This window comes from Pocillopora verrucosa, chromosome 4 (assembly GCF_036669915.1).
Source record: "Pocillopora verrucosa isolate sample1 chromosome 4, ASM3666991v2, whole genome shotgun sequence".
Lineage (NCBI taxonomy): Eukaryota > Metazoa > Cnidaria > Anthozoa > Scleractinia > Pocilloporidae > Pocillopora > Pocillopora verrucosa.
The window spans coordinates 2,406,385-2,424,268 of NC_089315.1; the positions used below are offsets into that span (position 1 = coordinate 2,406,385).

The window sequence follows — 17,884 nt, forward strand, 5'->3', positions numbered from 1 at the left end:
CATTCTTTCTTAATTTTATCGATAGTACATTCGCCGTTGAGGAAGTGATATGGCACTCTTTGAGTGAAGAGGCGAAAGTGAATTCAAATAACTAAATGTTTGTGTTTCTACTCCGGGAATTACCCACAAAATGCGGAATATACTAGGCCATAGATTCATATGCAGTGACATATAAGTTACAATTTACAGCATATAAGTCAATTTCTACATAAAGTTCGATTATATGTAGCCTTTCCAAACTTATGCGATAAAAGTCGAATAGGCTATCATAATTCAATATATCCCTGACGTCGACCTTTGAATGCAAAGCTTTCTCAATGACATATCATGTTCCGGCCTACACCTTTTGATTACAAGCTTATGAGAGTGCATGCTTAACTTGGCCGCACGTCTAAGCGTTTTAGTCACCCCACGATTACATTTGGACTCTGAGACAAAAATAGTTCACAGTTTCTTTCGCGTGGGCGAAAATTCAAATAACAGCCAAAAATACATGTTAGAGGCTAAGAATAGAGATTACCCACACCGGTGAGGTCTGCGAAGTCTTAAAATTTTGATTACGTTTTGAAATACAAGAGTGAATTCGATCACTCAGGAAATTATTCATGAAAGCAAAACCATGATTTTAACTTGACTTGGTTCCATGATGATTTATATATATTCGTGAGCGAAAGACCTTTGTTCACCTACAGTAAGATTGTCATTTAATTACTGTATGGGTTTTTTCTTTTCTTTCTTTTCCTCATTAATGTATTCTTTCCATTTGGAGCATTGTAGCTTGTGCATTGTTTCGTTTAATCCAAGCTGTCGAATTCAATTTGATTCCGAGTCCTGTAGAGTTTAGCTGCTTTCGATCAACGCTTACGATACGAAGACAACAAGAATCATGTCAAATGAGTCACATCCCCGATAACTTTACAGGATTTTTCAAAACACCAAAGTGTTTAAATACTGACATCAAGCTGTGGCTACGATCAATGATGAAACTAGACCAAAGTATAGTTCATTCCGGATGATTATAAGCCACATTTGTTACGTTTCAATCGGCCTTAAAACTTCCTCAAATGTTCTCAGTAAACTACTTTCAAGTTGCGCTTATCTCTACATGCCCGAAAGTTCCACACATTTCTCACCGACGCGATTTTCACGGGAGATTCTAGGGTGATACATCACGTTCAAATACATTGCCTGAAGCTAAGCGTCACCCACTGCGACAAAGGAAGTACAAAAGATACTTCCATTAACGAAAAATAAAACCCTAATCACTCTTTGTCACGGAATCACGAACATTTTTTAACATATTTAATTTAAAATATAAAATAAGGAGTATCTAGAGAAAAAAAACTCTTATAGCTGTTCTATCGTTGGAAATAAGTTACAACTATTTGAAAGACTTATAAAGCATTTAACTTCAGGTTTCAATATTATTTATTTGTCTTAATTCGATGAATGAGACCCGATAATTTAGATATAATTTAACAGATCTAAATTTCTGACTGGCTTAATAGTAAAATCGATTCCCGTTACCCATATTAAAAGGTTATCTGTTCCGTGAAGAAACGTGGCTCGCTAATTTCCTTTACAATCGATACTTTCGGGTCGAGACGTACTAAAATACGACTCTGAAAACGGTTTCCCAGTCTCGTTTCTTGGTAAGCAACGTATTTTTATAAGGGGAGAACCCTATTGAAAGCAAAACTGCCTCAACAAACAAGTCTAGAATGTAAACTCATAGACAATGTTGGAGTTCTTGCGGCTCTTTTTTCATTTTTAATAGTGAGAAGAAGATCATCTTGTGCTCCATTTGTTGTACTGTCTAATTTGCCGCATCAATCCTTTGTCCTTTCCCCATTTCATAGGAATAATATTTAACCTCTTTAAATCACCATTGGGCTTAAGGATAGAACTGTTTTAGTTTCAAATGACAACGATAAACTCACACATTTAGCGACTGAAAAAAGGCGGAAATTTTATTGAAAAGGTACTACTAAATACAGCAATCACCGAAGGAGTCACCTTTTAAGTTAGTCAATTTTGAGGGATAGCCTTTTACAAACTCTTTGCTATTTACATTGTACAAATGACTAAGTTGTTATTACTGGCAACAAAGAAAGTCAATAAATACTTCTAAACGTTAAATTCTATTGAATTCAATCACTTGTCAGAGGATTTCTATCAACAAATTAAACTGTTTCCCAGGATAACCATCTATGAATTCATCAATCGATTAGCCTAGAATCTACCAGAAACTCTATACGGAAATACTGTAGATTCAATTATCAACATCTAAGATTTGCTTTTAATCGATAAAAACTTGTGGAACCTCATGTTCCTTCATTTTTTCCAATTTGCCACATCAGAAACACGAAATTTCCTTCAGACGTCAAGACCAATGAGCGACAGAATACAGATTATGTGAAGTTTACTAGACGCGACAAAAACTACTTGTTAACTTGATAGCCAATCACAATCCAAGTTGCAGAAGCCAGAGAAATCAAAAGAACCACGTGACAATAGGTGGCATTGCACATGCGTGAAAAAAAAAAGGAAAAATCTTAAGCATCATGCAACGAAAGCTTTAGCAGAATCAGCCGTACGAATGCTAACAATGATCATGATCATCCCTATAGGTCCACCTCTGCTAACAATAAATGTTCCTTTCTCCTATACTTGTGTTGTTCTAATAAACTAATCCAATATTCTACGAAAATATCAAAACTTCGTTATGTAGTTCAATAAATCAGGGTAATTCTAACACAGGAGGTTTCATTATTTACATTAATCTTCTTCGATCCATCATCCTATCGTTGTGTCTGCTTCTGAGAAGAAAAAGAAAATTCTTACGTCACAAAGATAAAATCAGTAACAGCATTGCATTTGTTTCGTATGCAATTTGCGTCATCCGCTGTAAATCAGCTCCAACGTAATAGCTCATGCTAATGATCTTGTAACAGTGACTTTTACGATGAATATTACCTGATTTATTCCTTATTAACAGTGACTTTTACGATGAATATTACCTGATTTATTCCTCGTCATCCGACTGACCATCACAAGGATTCTCAACATTACACGCCACATGTGTAGGTGGTTTAATGTCAGTGCATTCCTTTGGATCCACAGAGTTTGTTTCACCTGAAGAGTTTATTTTCACACATTCCACCTCCAAGGGTTGGACACCAGGGCCACACGAGGTTGAACACTACAGGAACACCGTAAAAGCAACTAATAAACGGACTGATACAACTTTCTTTTGAATGTGCTGCAAGAAAAGGGGGGAGGTCCTGCAGCTTTGAATTAGCGTTAGGGGTGTTGTTCTGGTAAGAAGTACCAGAGACGAAATACGAAACGTTTCAGTAACATGCGGATACAACTATTTTCAAAAGTGCAAAGGAAAGCGGTTAGTGATGAATGCAGACAAGATATGGCTAATGTAAAGGGAATAGAAAAAATTGGCAAAATAAAAGCCCCAGAAAAAAACATCACAAGTAAACATTAACGCGGAAAATAGGGCGGCTGGCGAGAAAGAGATGGACAGCTGAGAAGGCATCCGTGCAGAGCTCAAGGGAATATGACCTGTCAGTGCGAGAATTTCAATGAAATTTGTTACGAGCGTGTGAAAATTAGTCAACGATGTCAGTTAAAAGAAACTGGGAAGCTAAAATTGGGATCAGGCTTCGTTTGTATTGTATGCGAAGGAAAGACTGAAAGCCATCACTTTGATTGGTTCAGTAGGATGCTTTGAATAGCTCTCCTAAACAAACGAAACCTTTATAATAAAATCAAAATGAATCATGGTTTCTAACTACCGAGAAGATCAACTGACGGCGGTTTACCTGTCCAATATGCACTGTGTACCACTCTGCCGGGCACGGCTGATTTCCACAAGCTTCTTCGCTGGCTGGTTTAGTTTCATTACAATTGCTATCGTCAACTTCCAGCTCAACACCTTGTGAATCTATCACACAGAAAACTTCTCGTGTTCTCATTCCGTGCTCGCCGTCATTGCAGTTCTTTGTACAATCAGTCCATATTCCTATCTCCCACCTAGATGGAAAGTGAAACCATTAGAAGGTTAAAATAATTAAAGTGGATTTGTTTCTTAATTGATCACCATTTTGAGGGTATCATAGTCTTAACTGCCACAAGCTCAGTGGTAGAACGTCCGGAGCATTAATCAGATTCAATAACTGATGTTTACTAAATTCCAGTTCAAAACAATAAACTGTCACATGGATTTTTTTTTCAACCGCCCAACGCTTCATTTGCCAAAAAAAATTTTCACCTCTATATATATATCACAGTGAATTTCGTCGAATAATTCTCGAGACGAAGTCTGAGAGATCATTGTACAACCTTTGTTGAAGAGATCTGAATTTAATCTCGTTTAGTATAATTAGTCAGGTAACCTACAAGAGCAACTGCATTTTTAGAACGATCGAAAACTCGCGCGGATGTCATGAATATTACAATTAGTGCTTTAGTATCATAATCGACTAGCTTGGGGTGATTCCAGGAAAATATTTAGTGATCATCGACTACTTAGAATGCATATACCAGCGGAAAAATAATAAACTGAAAAACATTCACTTTGCCAAAGTTTTGGTACATCTCGTTTTCTCACAAGTTTATAGTAGAAAGCCGATGAATGCTAATCAGATGTTTGGCGAGGTTAAAAGCCATGTTCCAGACCAATACAAACCTGTCAGGGTACTTAAAATATGAAATGCAAATAGAACATCAACGCATGTGCATAAACACCTTCAGCCTCACCTCGCTTCACCTGAGTCCTCGTCGTCCTGCCCAAGCTCCTCATCTAACTCGTAAATCTCTCGGACGAGTTCAGGAAAATCGCTATCGAGGCCGAGACTCCTTGTGGACTGGGCATCAGGTTTAATGTATTCGTATTTCACCGTATATTTCGAATATTCGTCCACTTTCTCATACTGGAAAAATAAATCAAAGCTTAAATTAATGGAATAAAGCACAGGAACATTCACACAACCCTCAAATTTAACAAGAGTGTTTTCAGTCACCACAGTTTTAAAATTTAACGCCGAAAGTTCTTGTCCCAATTACTTTGCTAATTGCGTGTTCTTCTCTTTCAGGATTATAATGAGCAAAAAGTTATAAAATTATGATAAATCAATTACTTAACTATCAAATCAATAGATTGACGAAGTTTGTTTTGAATTGATCATTTACGTTATCAACGTTATCAGTTCATAGCCCGTGATGACGACCTGTTCTCAGCTAATTTCAGTAAAGTCTATAAATCTCCTCCTTGCAAATCAATAACTTCCACTTGCTAATGGTCAAGAAAATTCGAAAGTACATTGAAATGCCATTTATGCCAGCAATACTGAATTACCTACTCACATTCAGCACATTTGTTTTAAACAATTTTTACTTACCAGTAATGCAAAGCTCTTTGTCAGTGGGCCTTTAGCCTCGACGAGTTCTTTTTGATTTCTTTTCCGGAACTTAAACTTATTTCCATCCGCTGTGAATGTCTTTGGACCAAAATTAGCAAGGAACGAGTCGTAATCAAGAACAGGGTTGTAGTCAGCGTCCTCTAAAACTGAAGCGGTGCAACGTTGTATAATTCAGCAAGTAGTTTCCATTCATGTCTTTTGGAGATTATTTTGAGCCCGACACTTACATAATTTGTTTTACCATAATTTTCGACCGCTCCGATTTGCTTAAGACAAAGAAGTGGCAGGTAACTTAACTGATGCAGCTTTACCCATGAATTGTAAAATACAAGGTGAAATCACTGAAAAATTGTTTTGGTAAGAATGTTCATTCAAACTCTCGAAAACGTTCAGAGTAAAGTTTCGAGACGTACATTCGAAACGCCTAACAAGAAGTAGTAGTGTATTAAGTTCGAGCCAAGTGAGTACGTCTGTATGTGACACGCTGGCAGATGGCACAATGGGATCCTTTAGAAATTACATGAAGTTATGAATGGAGAAATAGGCGTAGACCCATTGTCACGTGATTTTGTGATTACTCGACTATAAAAGAAATCGCAAGGGACCAATCAGAATTCAAAATTGTGTCACACACATCATGTCGTAACTTCAAAAGCCAAAATGCCCGATAAGTTTTGAGATTCGTTGAGGTCATAAGCACGTAAGTATTTTTTCTCATGCTCACTGTCACCCAAAGGAAGGTGAAATGAATAATATTCTGTTTAATTCTTTTGCCATACTTACCTAAGTTGTTTTCAGAAGCTGTCGCCTCTTCGATTTTGACATTCCTTGCTCCAGCTGGAATTGTTGCGATGGGGACATACCATTCATCTGAAACGCAAGAGCAATCAACAATTCTGAGAGAGTTATGATATAGATGTTAAGGAAATCTTTTAGACGCAATTGCAAGTGCTTGTGCGGATTTGTTAAATGCCAAAGGATTAAGCAGATGAAATGTGTAGCAGTAGTGCAAGACTACCCCCTCCCTCCTCCCCTCTCACTTCTCCAGTGTTCAGTGTTTTATATCATTACTAAAAGTAATGAAACGCCTAAGTTTTTTGGTGGTTAGTGCTGATTTTCAATTACTCTTCTTTATGAATAGTGGTAAGCCTTAGTATTTATCAACACAAAATGTCAATATTTCAATTAAGGAAAGCCCTGAAATGAAACTAAATAAAACACGGTTGCATGATACCAACCCCCCTCTTATCTCACAGTGATTTTTGAAAGATTGATCACTCAATTGTCAAGCGCCAAAGTAACTATATGCTCCGGTCTTTCACCAACCCCGACTCCCTTTCACGCAGTGACTGGAACAAGGAACTCTAGTGTTAAAGTATGGAATAGGGACTTTTTATCTTTCTATTTTTAAGTATCCGAAATATGACATAATATGTTTAACTAGAGAGAGAATACAGAGACCTTAGTCACCGTTTTCTATAGTTCTGTTTTCTACTGTTCAGAACTTACCTGCTGGTGGAACTTTGCTGTATGTAAAAGTTGTCTTCTTCGCAACACCGCTGGGATTGGGCTTACTTTTGTTGGGCTTACTTTTGTTGGGCTTACTTTTGTTGGGCTTTGGTTTCTTGAGAGAAAATTTTCAAAGCGAGATACGCATTGTAAATAGATCTTAGGCCCAGTTTTTTAATAATCAGCATTCCAGCTTAGGCTACAGTTTGGAATAATCAATGGGCGGGAAGATTATTCGTAATAAATTGACCTCTTGAAGTAAAATGATCGTTTTCTAATTTTTCATGGTAAGCGATAAGCCTTCTTCGCACGGGTAACAAACTTAACTTCAAGTTTAAAGTTAAACTATAAGTTTTAAAAAACGTTTTGTTGAATTGAAGGTGGTTTAGATGATGGTTTTGCTCTAAACAATGGCTAAAATATTTCGTAGTTACGTGTACCGGTGTATATGCATTCAATCTTACGAAAACTATGCAGACTCTTTTTCGCAAGGTTTCCGTCAGATCTAATGCCCATTCTATATTAATTTCCGTTTATGCAATATGAAGGGATAATACTGACAACAGTCTTTCAAAATGCACTCTCGCCGTGCTAATTAAAGTATAACTTGACAGCCCAAGCGCACACATTTCACCTGTTCAGTGAACGGGCAAAAGGAAAGGCGCCTTTTTTCTCTAATTCATTCCTTGAGTGCATGATCTTCTCAAGCCTCTTTACTTACCTGGCATTTTCCATTGATACAGACACCACTGTTAGGCTGGTCAGTGCAAGGTGTTCCATCCTTGACGTTTCCAAAGGATGTGGTATCTCCGTTAGTTGTGGCACAACTTAGAACGCACTTAGGACTTCCTGATTAAACAGAAAACGGAAAGCCATTCTAAATATACCTATTTTTTTTAGGAAATTGATACTTCGTGAAAACCATCACGTGCTGGTCCAAGAGGCGCTAATTTTTGTTAGCTTTAATCTACACTTTATTTAGTAAGTGGCAGGTTAAATTGCAATATTTCGCACATTTAAAATATCCATACAATAACTCTAATTTTTTGACAACTTCGAAACAATAACAAGATAGTATTAATCTATCAGGGTGGCTTGATTCCTTCCCTCGCAGTAAGGGTTAATACCACGAACATTGTGTGGGTTGCACATTTTTATACTTAATGTTACATTTTACTTTTCTGTTTCTGTTGTCTCAATAAATTATGTTTCTTTGTGTAATTCTTGTTATTTCCCTCACTGTGAAACTGAAGCTCATCTTTCGCTGTGGATTCAGTAGAAATTGATTTCAAATGTCCTTAACCAAAATATGCAGAGGTGTGTGCATCATCTGTGACTGGTATCAAAGTAAGTGTGAATCTGGTGACGACTCTGAATGACCAACCTTGTGCATAGTATGGATCGTAGATCCAGTTAAAAGGGCCTCCTTGAAACTGTACATGTCTGTGATCCTTACACTGTTTCATCCTTGGATTTTCGAAGCTTGATGGACATTTCTAAAAATGAAAAAAAATCGTACCATCTACTAATTAAAATTACTTCCTCAATATAGCGTTGAGATATTGAGCGGGACAAAGACTCCATTTTTTTTTTCAGGAGGATTGTATGTACAAGCTTTTTGTCTGCCCAACAGTAATCTGTTGTTATCTGTTTTAGGACATTTAATATATACACCTTATTCCCTGGTTTAACATATAATACGCACGGATAGTCCTCGCCCCGAAGAGACATGGAAAAATACGAGCAACGTTCAAAATGTCCCCTCGAATTATTTGCTAAATCATCGAGTAGAGGATTTGTTATTTTACTTTTAGTATTTTTAATTTGCGATGGCAACCATTGGCCTTATCTGTGTATCGTACGCGAAAGGCGAAAACAATAGGAACGAAAGCATTAAAATGTTCTCGTAATCATCAATGAAAAAAATCAGCCTCAATCAAAGCTCGGATCGTTCAGTGCGGCCATTTTGTTGCTCCGTGTTTTCCCCCTGTTCTCCAGTGTAATATTGTGGTATATTATACGCGTTTTCATTCATCTTGGTAAAACGACATATTAGTGGAATAATAAACTGCAATCATGACTTCAAAAACTACATATACAGACGAAATACCTATGATGAAATGCACGCGAGTGAAAAAAGTTCAGACAAAAAATTTCAAAAGTAATTACCGGGTTATTACAAATCTTGTATTCCTTAGCTTTTCCTTGGCATAGTTTCCCTCCGCGCTTCGGCCTGAAAATAATTAATTTGTCATTTTAACTTTACCTTGTGAAGGTTGTCTTACCGTTCAGTGGTTACTTTTCCACAATACCCATTTGCTATGTTTCATAACCAGATGCTTCTTTCCAAAATAGAAATTAAGATAATTTTATTACCCTTCTTGTTGTTGATGAGGAAGTAACAGAGGACCGAGGAGATTTTCGCTCCATCAAGGTTAAGGTTTATCCAGAAAGTTAGTGAAAATTCTCTCTCTTTAGCGGAAATCTGGGGCAGATTAGAAGGTTCATATTATCTGTGAAACTATCATATGATTATTTTGATCGCACAAGTAAAGGAAATCGCAGTTAAGCTGCCGAAGCTTCTTCTTCAACTCTGCACTGGTCGAGCAGGGGTTGTTTACGATCACGAATAAACAGTTTAAACTAAATCAGGTTGTAAAAATCTTTGATGATAATAGCAATCTTTTCTCAAATAAGGCTAAGGTGACTTCATGTTACTCACGCTGGATTGTCGCAAGCACGCTCCCTCGTGCTAAGACCTTGGCCACATTGGGGATAACAGTTACTCCATGGTTTCCAGGCTCCCCAATTGCCATCCACGTCTTGGTATCCCGGCTTGTTTTTTATAGATACACAGCGACCATGCATGCACCACTGAGGAATCAATCACAACAAAAAAGAAAATACGGGAGAGAGAAAGATAAAGAGACAGAAAAAGATCATCAGAATAAATCAAGATAAGCTTTTTATGATTCTACTAATTCAGATTAATTCAAGATAAGCTTTTTTGTTTGTTATATGTAACCTTTTTATTTCCGCATTTGGTTCCATCAGCGGCTGGTTCATCGTTTGAGGAGCAGTACCCATCAGGCTTTTCGCAGTGTAAATTGACGCACATTTTCTATAGAAGGATACAAAGATTTAAGTTGTAAGTTACACAAAACTAGTATTTATTAGCGGTATTTAGCGGTAATCCATCAATGTCATATCTAATAATTTCGGTTCTTGTAACATATACAAGTACTCTCTGCCATTCCCAACCAATTCAAAAATTACAACCAAGTATCAAAGAAAAGTTCGATTAGGCAAAACAAGAGCAGGTTTTCTCCTAGCCAAACTGACAGTCGAATAAAAATACGAAAATTCATTGTTTGGCAGCGTTTCAAACGAGGGACTTAGCTTTAAACTTCAGCTCGAAAACTGCACCTATCAATTCGAAGCTTCAATATCCCTCACTGACTATTATTGAAGTAATTTAAGAAAATATTCTGTTTAAAACGAGAAAGAGACTGTTTAACGCAAATTTTATAGTTACCGCTTTTAAATCCGGAATATCGCAGACTTTGGCACCTGCTCCGAACATGCGCACACACTGATCATCTCCGTCGTAAATCTTTCCTGGTAGGCCTTTTGGCATTTCAAATTTGCTCTTGGGTTCGTCATCGTTCAAACATTTAGCTTGCTGCGTTCTTAAAAAAAGAAACAAGTTATTCGCCATTTGCAACATTTCAGTAAACAGGGACAGAAAAAGAATATAATTAGAGGAAATAGCCATAGCTAATTAACCTGCCTATTACGGAGCCGTAAAACTCTGAATGATTTTATCACAGAGGAATTTTCACAGATTCGTGCCTCGGAATCATGACAATGGTTATCCTGTGGTTCACACGTTCATAAGCTACCAAAACGATAGAGGCTTACGAACCACTACGTGGCTTTGTCTTAGTCAGCTTGAAAGCATTGCTAGTTTTCTTTTCCCATTTTCTTTTTTTCGCTGACGGTGATATGATGCTGGGGATACCTCCGACATCGAGATTATATTATGTCGTGCACACTTAGAAAAGCGCAAAGAACAGCCATTGCAAACCGTAGACATGGTAGAGTTGAATATAAATTGAACCCCTCTTACTGTAAAAATTTTGTCACGTAATTCCTACTGCACGGCGACCAATCAAACGCTGTCACTTTTCCACTTGCCCTAGTCGCCATAATGTAGACGCCATCGTTGCATTTGTTCCCCTCTCCGTCGTGTTCAGAGCCGAGACTGGTAAAGGAAAAACAGGAACACACAACTGATCAGGGCTGCGCTCTTTGGTTATTTATTGCAATTGAATAAGCATTTTCATCGCGCATCGTTTTCTCTTGAGCGAGTATGGTATCGATTTTTTTGTTTGTTGATGAATATGGACCAACTCTCAGCAAAAGAAGAGGAATGGTTAAGGTACATTTGAATTATCTGATTATCAGTGGATAAAATCGCTATGATAGGTCAATTAAGGTCAATGCAAGGTGCTGTTTTCCCTTATTGTGCGATTCCACGATTTTTTGAAAAATTGACCTCTTATAAGATAAAAGGCAAATAAATAATGCTCAACAAAAGCAAAAATATTAAAGAATATTTGTTGATTTTCAGAGGAGTGACTTTTGAAGTGCGCATGCGTCGACAAGTAATCCATATCGCGGTTATCGCGTGCTTAAAGCAATAGAATGTTAATTGACTTACTTGTGAGCTGTTTCATGAGCCAATGTAAACGCAGTTCCTAGCCCTGTGTCCTTGTTTAGAGTACAGCTGACGTCTGGTCTACACATTCCCTTCAATTGCGCCAAACCTTAAAGAGAATAACATATGTAAATGATTCAAGATTCTTAGCCATTAAAAAATTGAACAGAAAAGTCTGTTAACTCCTCTCTTTTGCACAGAATTTTGATTGAACCTTTCACTTCCAAGATCTGATTGCTAATTTTCCTCGTTTGCTGTTACACATTTCCATTTAAATTAGTTTTGAGAATTTGATGTTAGATCAAGATAACAACTACTACCTGATAAGTTTAAATATTCTTATTACCTGTTTGTTGGATAATGTGCGGATATTACTGAAAGAAGTTACATGTTTATCACTTCTGGGAGTTAAGGAGTTAAGATATGTATTGAGTTACCTAAAATCGTTCCGCAACCCTGGTCTTGTACATTTCCTTTGTTTCTGCAAAAGTTGTACCTGCAAAATACTTTGCATCATTACCAGTTTGTCGCACTTGGAGGGTGTAAGGTATTGTTAGTTTAAAGAAAAGGTTTTCTCTAGTGTTTGGTTTCATCTGCTCTTAAACTTGCTCAGTTTCAAGTTTTGAATCAAGGGTCAAGACCGACTTATAAATCTATGCCGGCAAACGCTGTAGTCAAATGTAGTCAGTTTTCGTAGTTCTACCGCCTTCAAAATAACGTAGCTTTATATGCAATTATCTTGAAGTTTTTCCCATTTGAATTTATCAGAGTACACCTTGGACGATATTATTGTTATAGTGGAACTTTTCTTACTTCGAAAACAGTGCTGCATGGTCAAAATGGTCCGGACTCTTGTCGTCACCATTATTTTGTCCTGTTGTCCATTTACAGAAACTATCCAGAGTGCTGGCGGCATGTGTGCTAATAACCAAACCTCTCTTGATAGCAGAAGCGAAGGAGGAAAGAACAAATATAAATTGAAAATTCACTGAAAACGGCACAAACCATAGTTGGTTCAATTTTCCCTCTGTTATCTTCTCTCTGGTAGCAGCTTACTCATGAGAGTAAAAGGTTTTTTTCTTAGAAAATTAAGTTAAAGTCTTGCGTCCCCGCACCGAACTGTTACGCTAGCGAGGAAACATTTTTAAACGCTTATCTGTCATGAAAGTCGATGACACCAGGATAAGAAGAATCAGAGTAAAGTCACTCGTGAAGTCTGGCAGAAGTTAACCACAACGACTGTGAAATCTAAAACTTACCTCGTCATTTTGCAGAATCAACAGTTTGGTTACCACATATTTGACGTTAGCCCCAATGGAAGCGTCGTCTAAGAGACCGTGAGCCTAAAATATGAATGTTGTTAGTGTTTATTATTGTTTTGTATGTAGTGGCAAGTTCTCTCTAACAGGTGAAAATGGAACTGAGGGTTCGTTTAAACGAAGGTTTGAGAGGTCTTTGTTCACTGGGTGCACCAGTTATGCGTGAAGGGCGCTAAGCTGGGAACGAACAAACACACAAAAAAAGACTGGGTAGCCTGTCGTGCTGTGATAAAAGAGAAAAGGGCGGGGTCGATCGAACCGAGTGATTCGCAATGTAGCGGAAACAAGTCTCTGTATTTGTACTTCAAACTAACCTCCGTAGAGAAAAAAGGAAATTTCGAAGGAGCAATTCCTCACGACAATTGGACTTTCCACGAAAACAGGTATGATTACGTAGAACAACTCGAATGGCCTTTTTTTTTTTTTGCAACATACCATATTTGCCATGGTGGGCACATATTTCTTTATTTGAGGAACACCGTAAAATCTTGTCATCACTTTCTCTACCACTAGCATGGACTCGATGGTTCTTTTTACACTCGGTTGAAAAGAGCGTTCGGAGTTAGTATGGGTGTCATCATCTTCGTCAGACTGCTGAACAGCTGCTCCGCCTAGAAAATCAGGTTATCAAAAAGTGTTTGCTAGTTTGATACCGATGCGTTGCTGAGGGGCTGGGGGTTGGGTAACCGAGACGTTTCCTTTCTGAGATGATTTTTTTTCTTGACTGTTCGACTCACCGTAATTCACTTATAACCCAGTTAGCGAAAAAGCATGAATCCGAAGAATTTGTCGGGCATATCTCACTTAATGCTCATCTCACAAGATGTCACTTTTTAATAGAACACAGAATGGATTTCGACACGACAGCCGCGTAGGTACCCTCCCATTATTTCATGATAATAAACGATAACCATACAACTGTTGTAAAAGATGGGAGGGAATACATAGCCTGTATTCCTCGAGGGAAATATTCTGCGTGGGAGGGAAGACGAGGGAAACGCGAAACTGGGAGAGCCCCCTTCAAGGGAAACAAAAAGTGCAGCCAATGCTGAGGGCGAAAAAAGAAACCCATGGTCTCTATTAATACCTTCCACTCCACACCAGCTATCAGATCTTTTCTCATCCTCGAGAGCCTGTGCCAGTGACTGCGCATGCGCGGGTGATAAAGACCTCCTGTGGATTACGTGGGCTCGAGTGTTGTTCTTTCCCAGTTTAAGTCGATCGGGCAGAGGATGTACCATAAAAACGTCTTGTGGCGTGCGAATCATACCATGCTGTACAAGGAATAGAATTGAACAAATTAACTGACTGCGCGTTTAGAAGTTAGGTTGAAAACAATTTCATCCCTGGAATTTGAAAGGGTTTAGTCTCGTACCCAGTCCTTCCACAGTGGAGCAGTAACGTGGTAGGATCTGGGTTCAAGATTAGGAGGGGTTATCACCAGTTTTTGAATTAAAAAGTGCCTTTTTCCTGTCGATATCTCTCCCAGGATTGTTGAAGCCGGGCAAACGCGACGGAATTTGCTCATCGAACCCCGATCTAACTTGTTCTTATGCTTTGCATAACCGTGAATGAAAACGTTCTCGTGCAAAACTCGAATCGCATCAATGCAACGTATATTATCGTCAGTTGTGTTCTCCATGTCAACATAAATTTCTCCCATTTTGAAATTATTTTTGCGGCTTATACAGACTTTGTCAACTACTACACTTGTCTATTGAAAAGCGACCGCCTCTGGTGCCAAAAAATGTGTTTGAACGGCACTACGTACCAGTCCTTCACAGTTGCTGATGGCCACTTTGTTCCCAGTTCCTCCTATGGGAACCACCTGTCCAGTGTAATGACAATGATCAATCTCGTAATGAAATTCCGACGTGCCGTTACTACGAATTTCGATCTCAAAATTGGGCGAAAAAAGCTCATCATTAATTGTGACGTTCAGGTGAAGATCTTGACCAAACGCTGAGATCTTAAAGAAGACGGGTTCTTTCGACTTGGTACCGTCAAGGTCTCTCTTTCGCCGAGCGTTCCCATTTGCCAAGTCACGTGATAAAAATCTACCTCGCTCATCAACTTGAACAGGATGGGAGACGTCGAACTCTGGAACTGTGGGTGAAGTTAAAAATGCAAGATATTTAACTGCTTTTCTAAACAGTTTTCTGGTTTTTATCTTGCGTCGGCATTTTTGGAAAATATTAAAAAACGTCACGCATGGGTTGACTGGCCTTCCTATCTTGATTCGCTACGTAACAAAAACATTAAATCGATAATAGCAAAGAGCTAGGAATGAAATTAAATTCTTGATTTTTCGAAAGTGTGTTAGTAAATAAATTGAATGATGCGTAAATTTATTAGAGTCTAGAACTAACGAATTACAGCCTGATTGGCTTTCGGTTAACTTTTTGTTTTCTTTTTGCACAACCTTTTTTCTTTTTTTTCCCAAGCAGAGCAATTAATAGCATCGTACTGTGCATTTTATAATTATGTTCCGTTTTTGCCGCTTCTGAGCATAAATCGTAAAAATGAACAATCAATCACTTTTGTTTCAGCTACAATTAAGACACACGACCAGGAGCCCATTACTTAATGGGCTCCTGACACGACTCATTAGACCCCTGGATGAAGTTAATGCATGACTACCTAAATTTGACTGCATAGGCGGAACAATTGTCACGGAATGTCAAGAAGTTAACGGTTTTGGTGGACGACATGTGGCTTGGCGTTCGAAATTCCCTGCAGGGGAGGGGGGAGGGGGTTGTTCATCGGAATTCTTGTGAAAATGTGTCGCCAACCGTTCCAAATCCTGACTATGTTTCAAACCAAAAAATACCATTTCTCTTTTTCATTTCTTTTACTTAAAGTCATTCGCGGTTAAATTCAAAAACCCGTTTATATGTTTTCTTTGAAAATCGTAACTGATTGAAGACGTAAATGATCAAACAGTTTGCCTGTAGCTATACCAAAACGACTCAAAAAACTATTGAGAGTACCCACGGGCGAGTAACGTCTTCTGCCACCAGATGTAACGCGGAATACTGGGGCTTTTTCAATTAAAGCTTACTAGAATTGAATCAAATTAAACTTGCAAAGTCCTCAGAAAAGAAAACAAACATTGGAAATGAATTTCATCGTTGATGAAGCGACTAAGTCGTTGTTATATTGAATTAAACATGAATGCAAGTTCTGCTAGGGATCGATGGTGTTGGAGAACACAATGAATTTGCATTTTTCTTCTTCAAGGTGTTATATTATACCATATTATACAAAAAAATTTCCCAACGGAAACTAGCGTTATGTTGGTGGGTTCCGGAAGAGGACTAGGATTCTGCCAAAAATAATTGAGACAGCATTCTACCTGACCTATCGTGAATTATGCATAAATATTTCGTCTACGGTTTATATAAAAAGTATCAGTCACCTAGTAATTGAAACACTAGAAGGCAAAGAACATCATATTTTTTTCTCACTTTGAAAATTGCAATTTTAAACGGGCAGCCGGGATCAAATTTTGAATTTTGAATTACGACTCTTTCAGTTGGTTCAACGGTCAATTGCAATAACTACATACTTATATCACAAAAAAAAAGATATTACTTTAAAACTGCTTTCATGCAATGGTACCCACCATATTCTACAAATGGATGTCCAAAAATCATTTCCCTTTCGTCATCAGTTAGTAGATGGTGAATGGCCTTAAAATTTTGCGAAAAAAAATAGTATATTGCAAAAAATGACATCAAAATTGTAATCAGCGACTGCAACACAGATTACATTCAGAAAACTTTGTTTACCTTGTAAGACCTTGCACACGAGAGCTCGATGTACATAGACAAGGAGCTAAAAATTACTATCAGCGTCAACGGTAACTTAGTGCGTTTCATTTCAGATGTTTCGTTGTGCGAGTCAAACCTTCCCTTGTAAGAAGCAAGTCTCAAATGAGTTAGATTGCTAAGTTTAGTTGCTTTATTTATTTACAGACAGATTTGACCGTTAGATGTCCAGCCGGGAAAGGTATTTGCACGTAAGGACGCGGTGTTGTTTGAGTTCTCAGGGCAATCTTTCTCGCTTGATTGGATTTAAAATATATGATATTTCGTTTAAGGAACCACTTCTGCTTTTGTTTAGATCATTTATTCATTTAGTCCTTTGTGTTTGACTAAGTGACATGCACCACTGAATAATAAAGGTTTGAGCGGGCCTTCAAAAATATGTTACATAACTTGTATAAAGCGGTCGATACAAAGTGCCGCAGAGAGTTATTATGAATCTATTTTGGTTGAAAACTGATCTGATGAGCCAGTTAGGATCAGTATTAAACAAGCAAATTGTTGAAGGCAATCTTTTCAACACTTATGTCAGCAGCGTTAATTTACTTAAGCGCACGCAAGGACGAAAACCCATCTCAGGTGATGATGAGATGTCAATATTTGAGTATCAGGGTCGCAACTTGCTCGGATTTGATATTTTCTTCCTAAAATGTACTGTCTGATCGATAAGTTCTATGGCTAAGGTTTCATGTCCCTAACAGAAGAAACGTTATTTTTGAAATACAGATTTAAAAAAAGGTATAAAAGACAATTGAAAGCATTTTGGGGGCGAGTTAAGCCTTAGGCATTGGACTGCAGGTTCGTTGAACACGATATTGATTAACAGCTCTTCACAGTTTTTTTTTCTTTTTGTCGTAAATCAGCATAACCGAAATACTCATGAAATAAAAGCATGAACTTGAACCGTCACTGAATATAGATGTACCGCACCGTTGCTCAAAGGAACCACTTCCCGCCTTTTGCGCTCCCAGCCGCTCAGTGATTTTTTAAATTTGATCACATCGGTTTTTTTGTTTACCTAACATTCTTTTGTCGCCATAAATGGTAGCAATAGTTAATAGACGAAAAATAGTA

At 37.9% G+C, this 17,884-nt stretch overlaps 1 protein-coding gene across 2 annotated transcripts; it reads right to left on the reverse strand.

Annotated features, from left to right (window-relative positions):
• Window positions 1–1,961: 1,961 nt before the first annotated feature.
• LOC131772972 (A disintegrin and metalloproteinase with thrombospondin motifs 6) lies at window positions 1,962–16,931 on the reverse strand. Of its 2 annotated transcripts, none has more exons than XM_059088932.2 (23): window positions 16,775–16,931; window positions 16,609–16,675; window positions 14,755–15,089; window positions 14,071–14,257; window positions 13,419–13,594; window positions 12,924–13,007; window positions 12,478–12,602; window positions 12,102–12,160; window positions 11,668–11,773; window positions 11,074–11,208; window positions 10,480–10,633; window positions 9,970–10,065; window positions 9,667–9,818; window positions 9,114–9,177; window positions 8,329–8,440; window positions 7,666–7,793; window positions 6,945–7,059; window positions 6,219–6,305; window positions 5,415–5,581; window positions 4,774–4,946; window positions 3,837–4,047; window positions 3,021–3,202; window positions 1,962–2,816 (listed from the first exon to the last, which is right to left on the reverse strand). In XM_059088932.2, exons 1-22 carry the CDS (start codon window positions 16,862–16,864, stop codon window positions 3,026–3,028), a joined length of 3,000 nt encoding a protein of 999 aa, XP_058944915.2. In that variant the 5' UTR covers window positions 16,865–16,931; the 3' UTR covers window positions 1,962–2,816; window positions 3,021–3,025. The 2 variants fall into 2 exon arrangements, with proteins under 2 accessions (XP_058944915.2, XP_066022075.1); XM_066165978.1 differs by having other exon boundaries at window positions 1,962–2,819.
• Window positions 16,932–17,884: the final 953 nt, after the last annotated feature.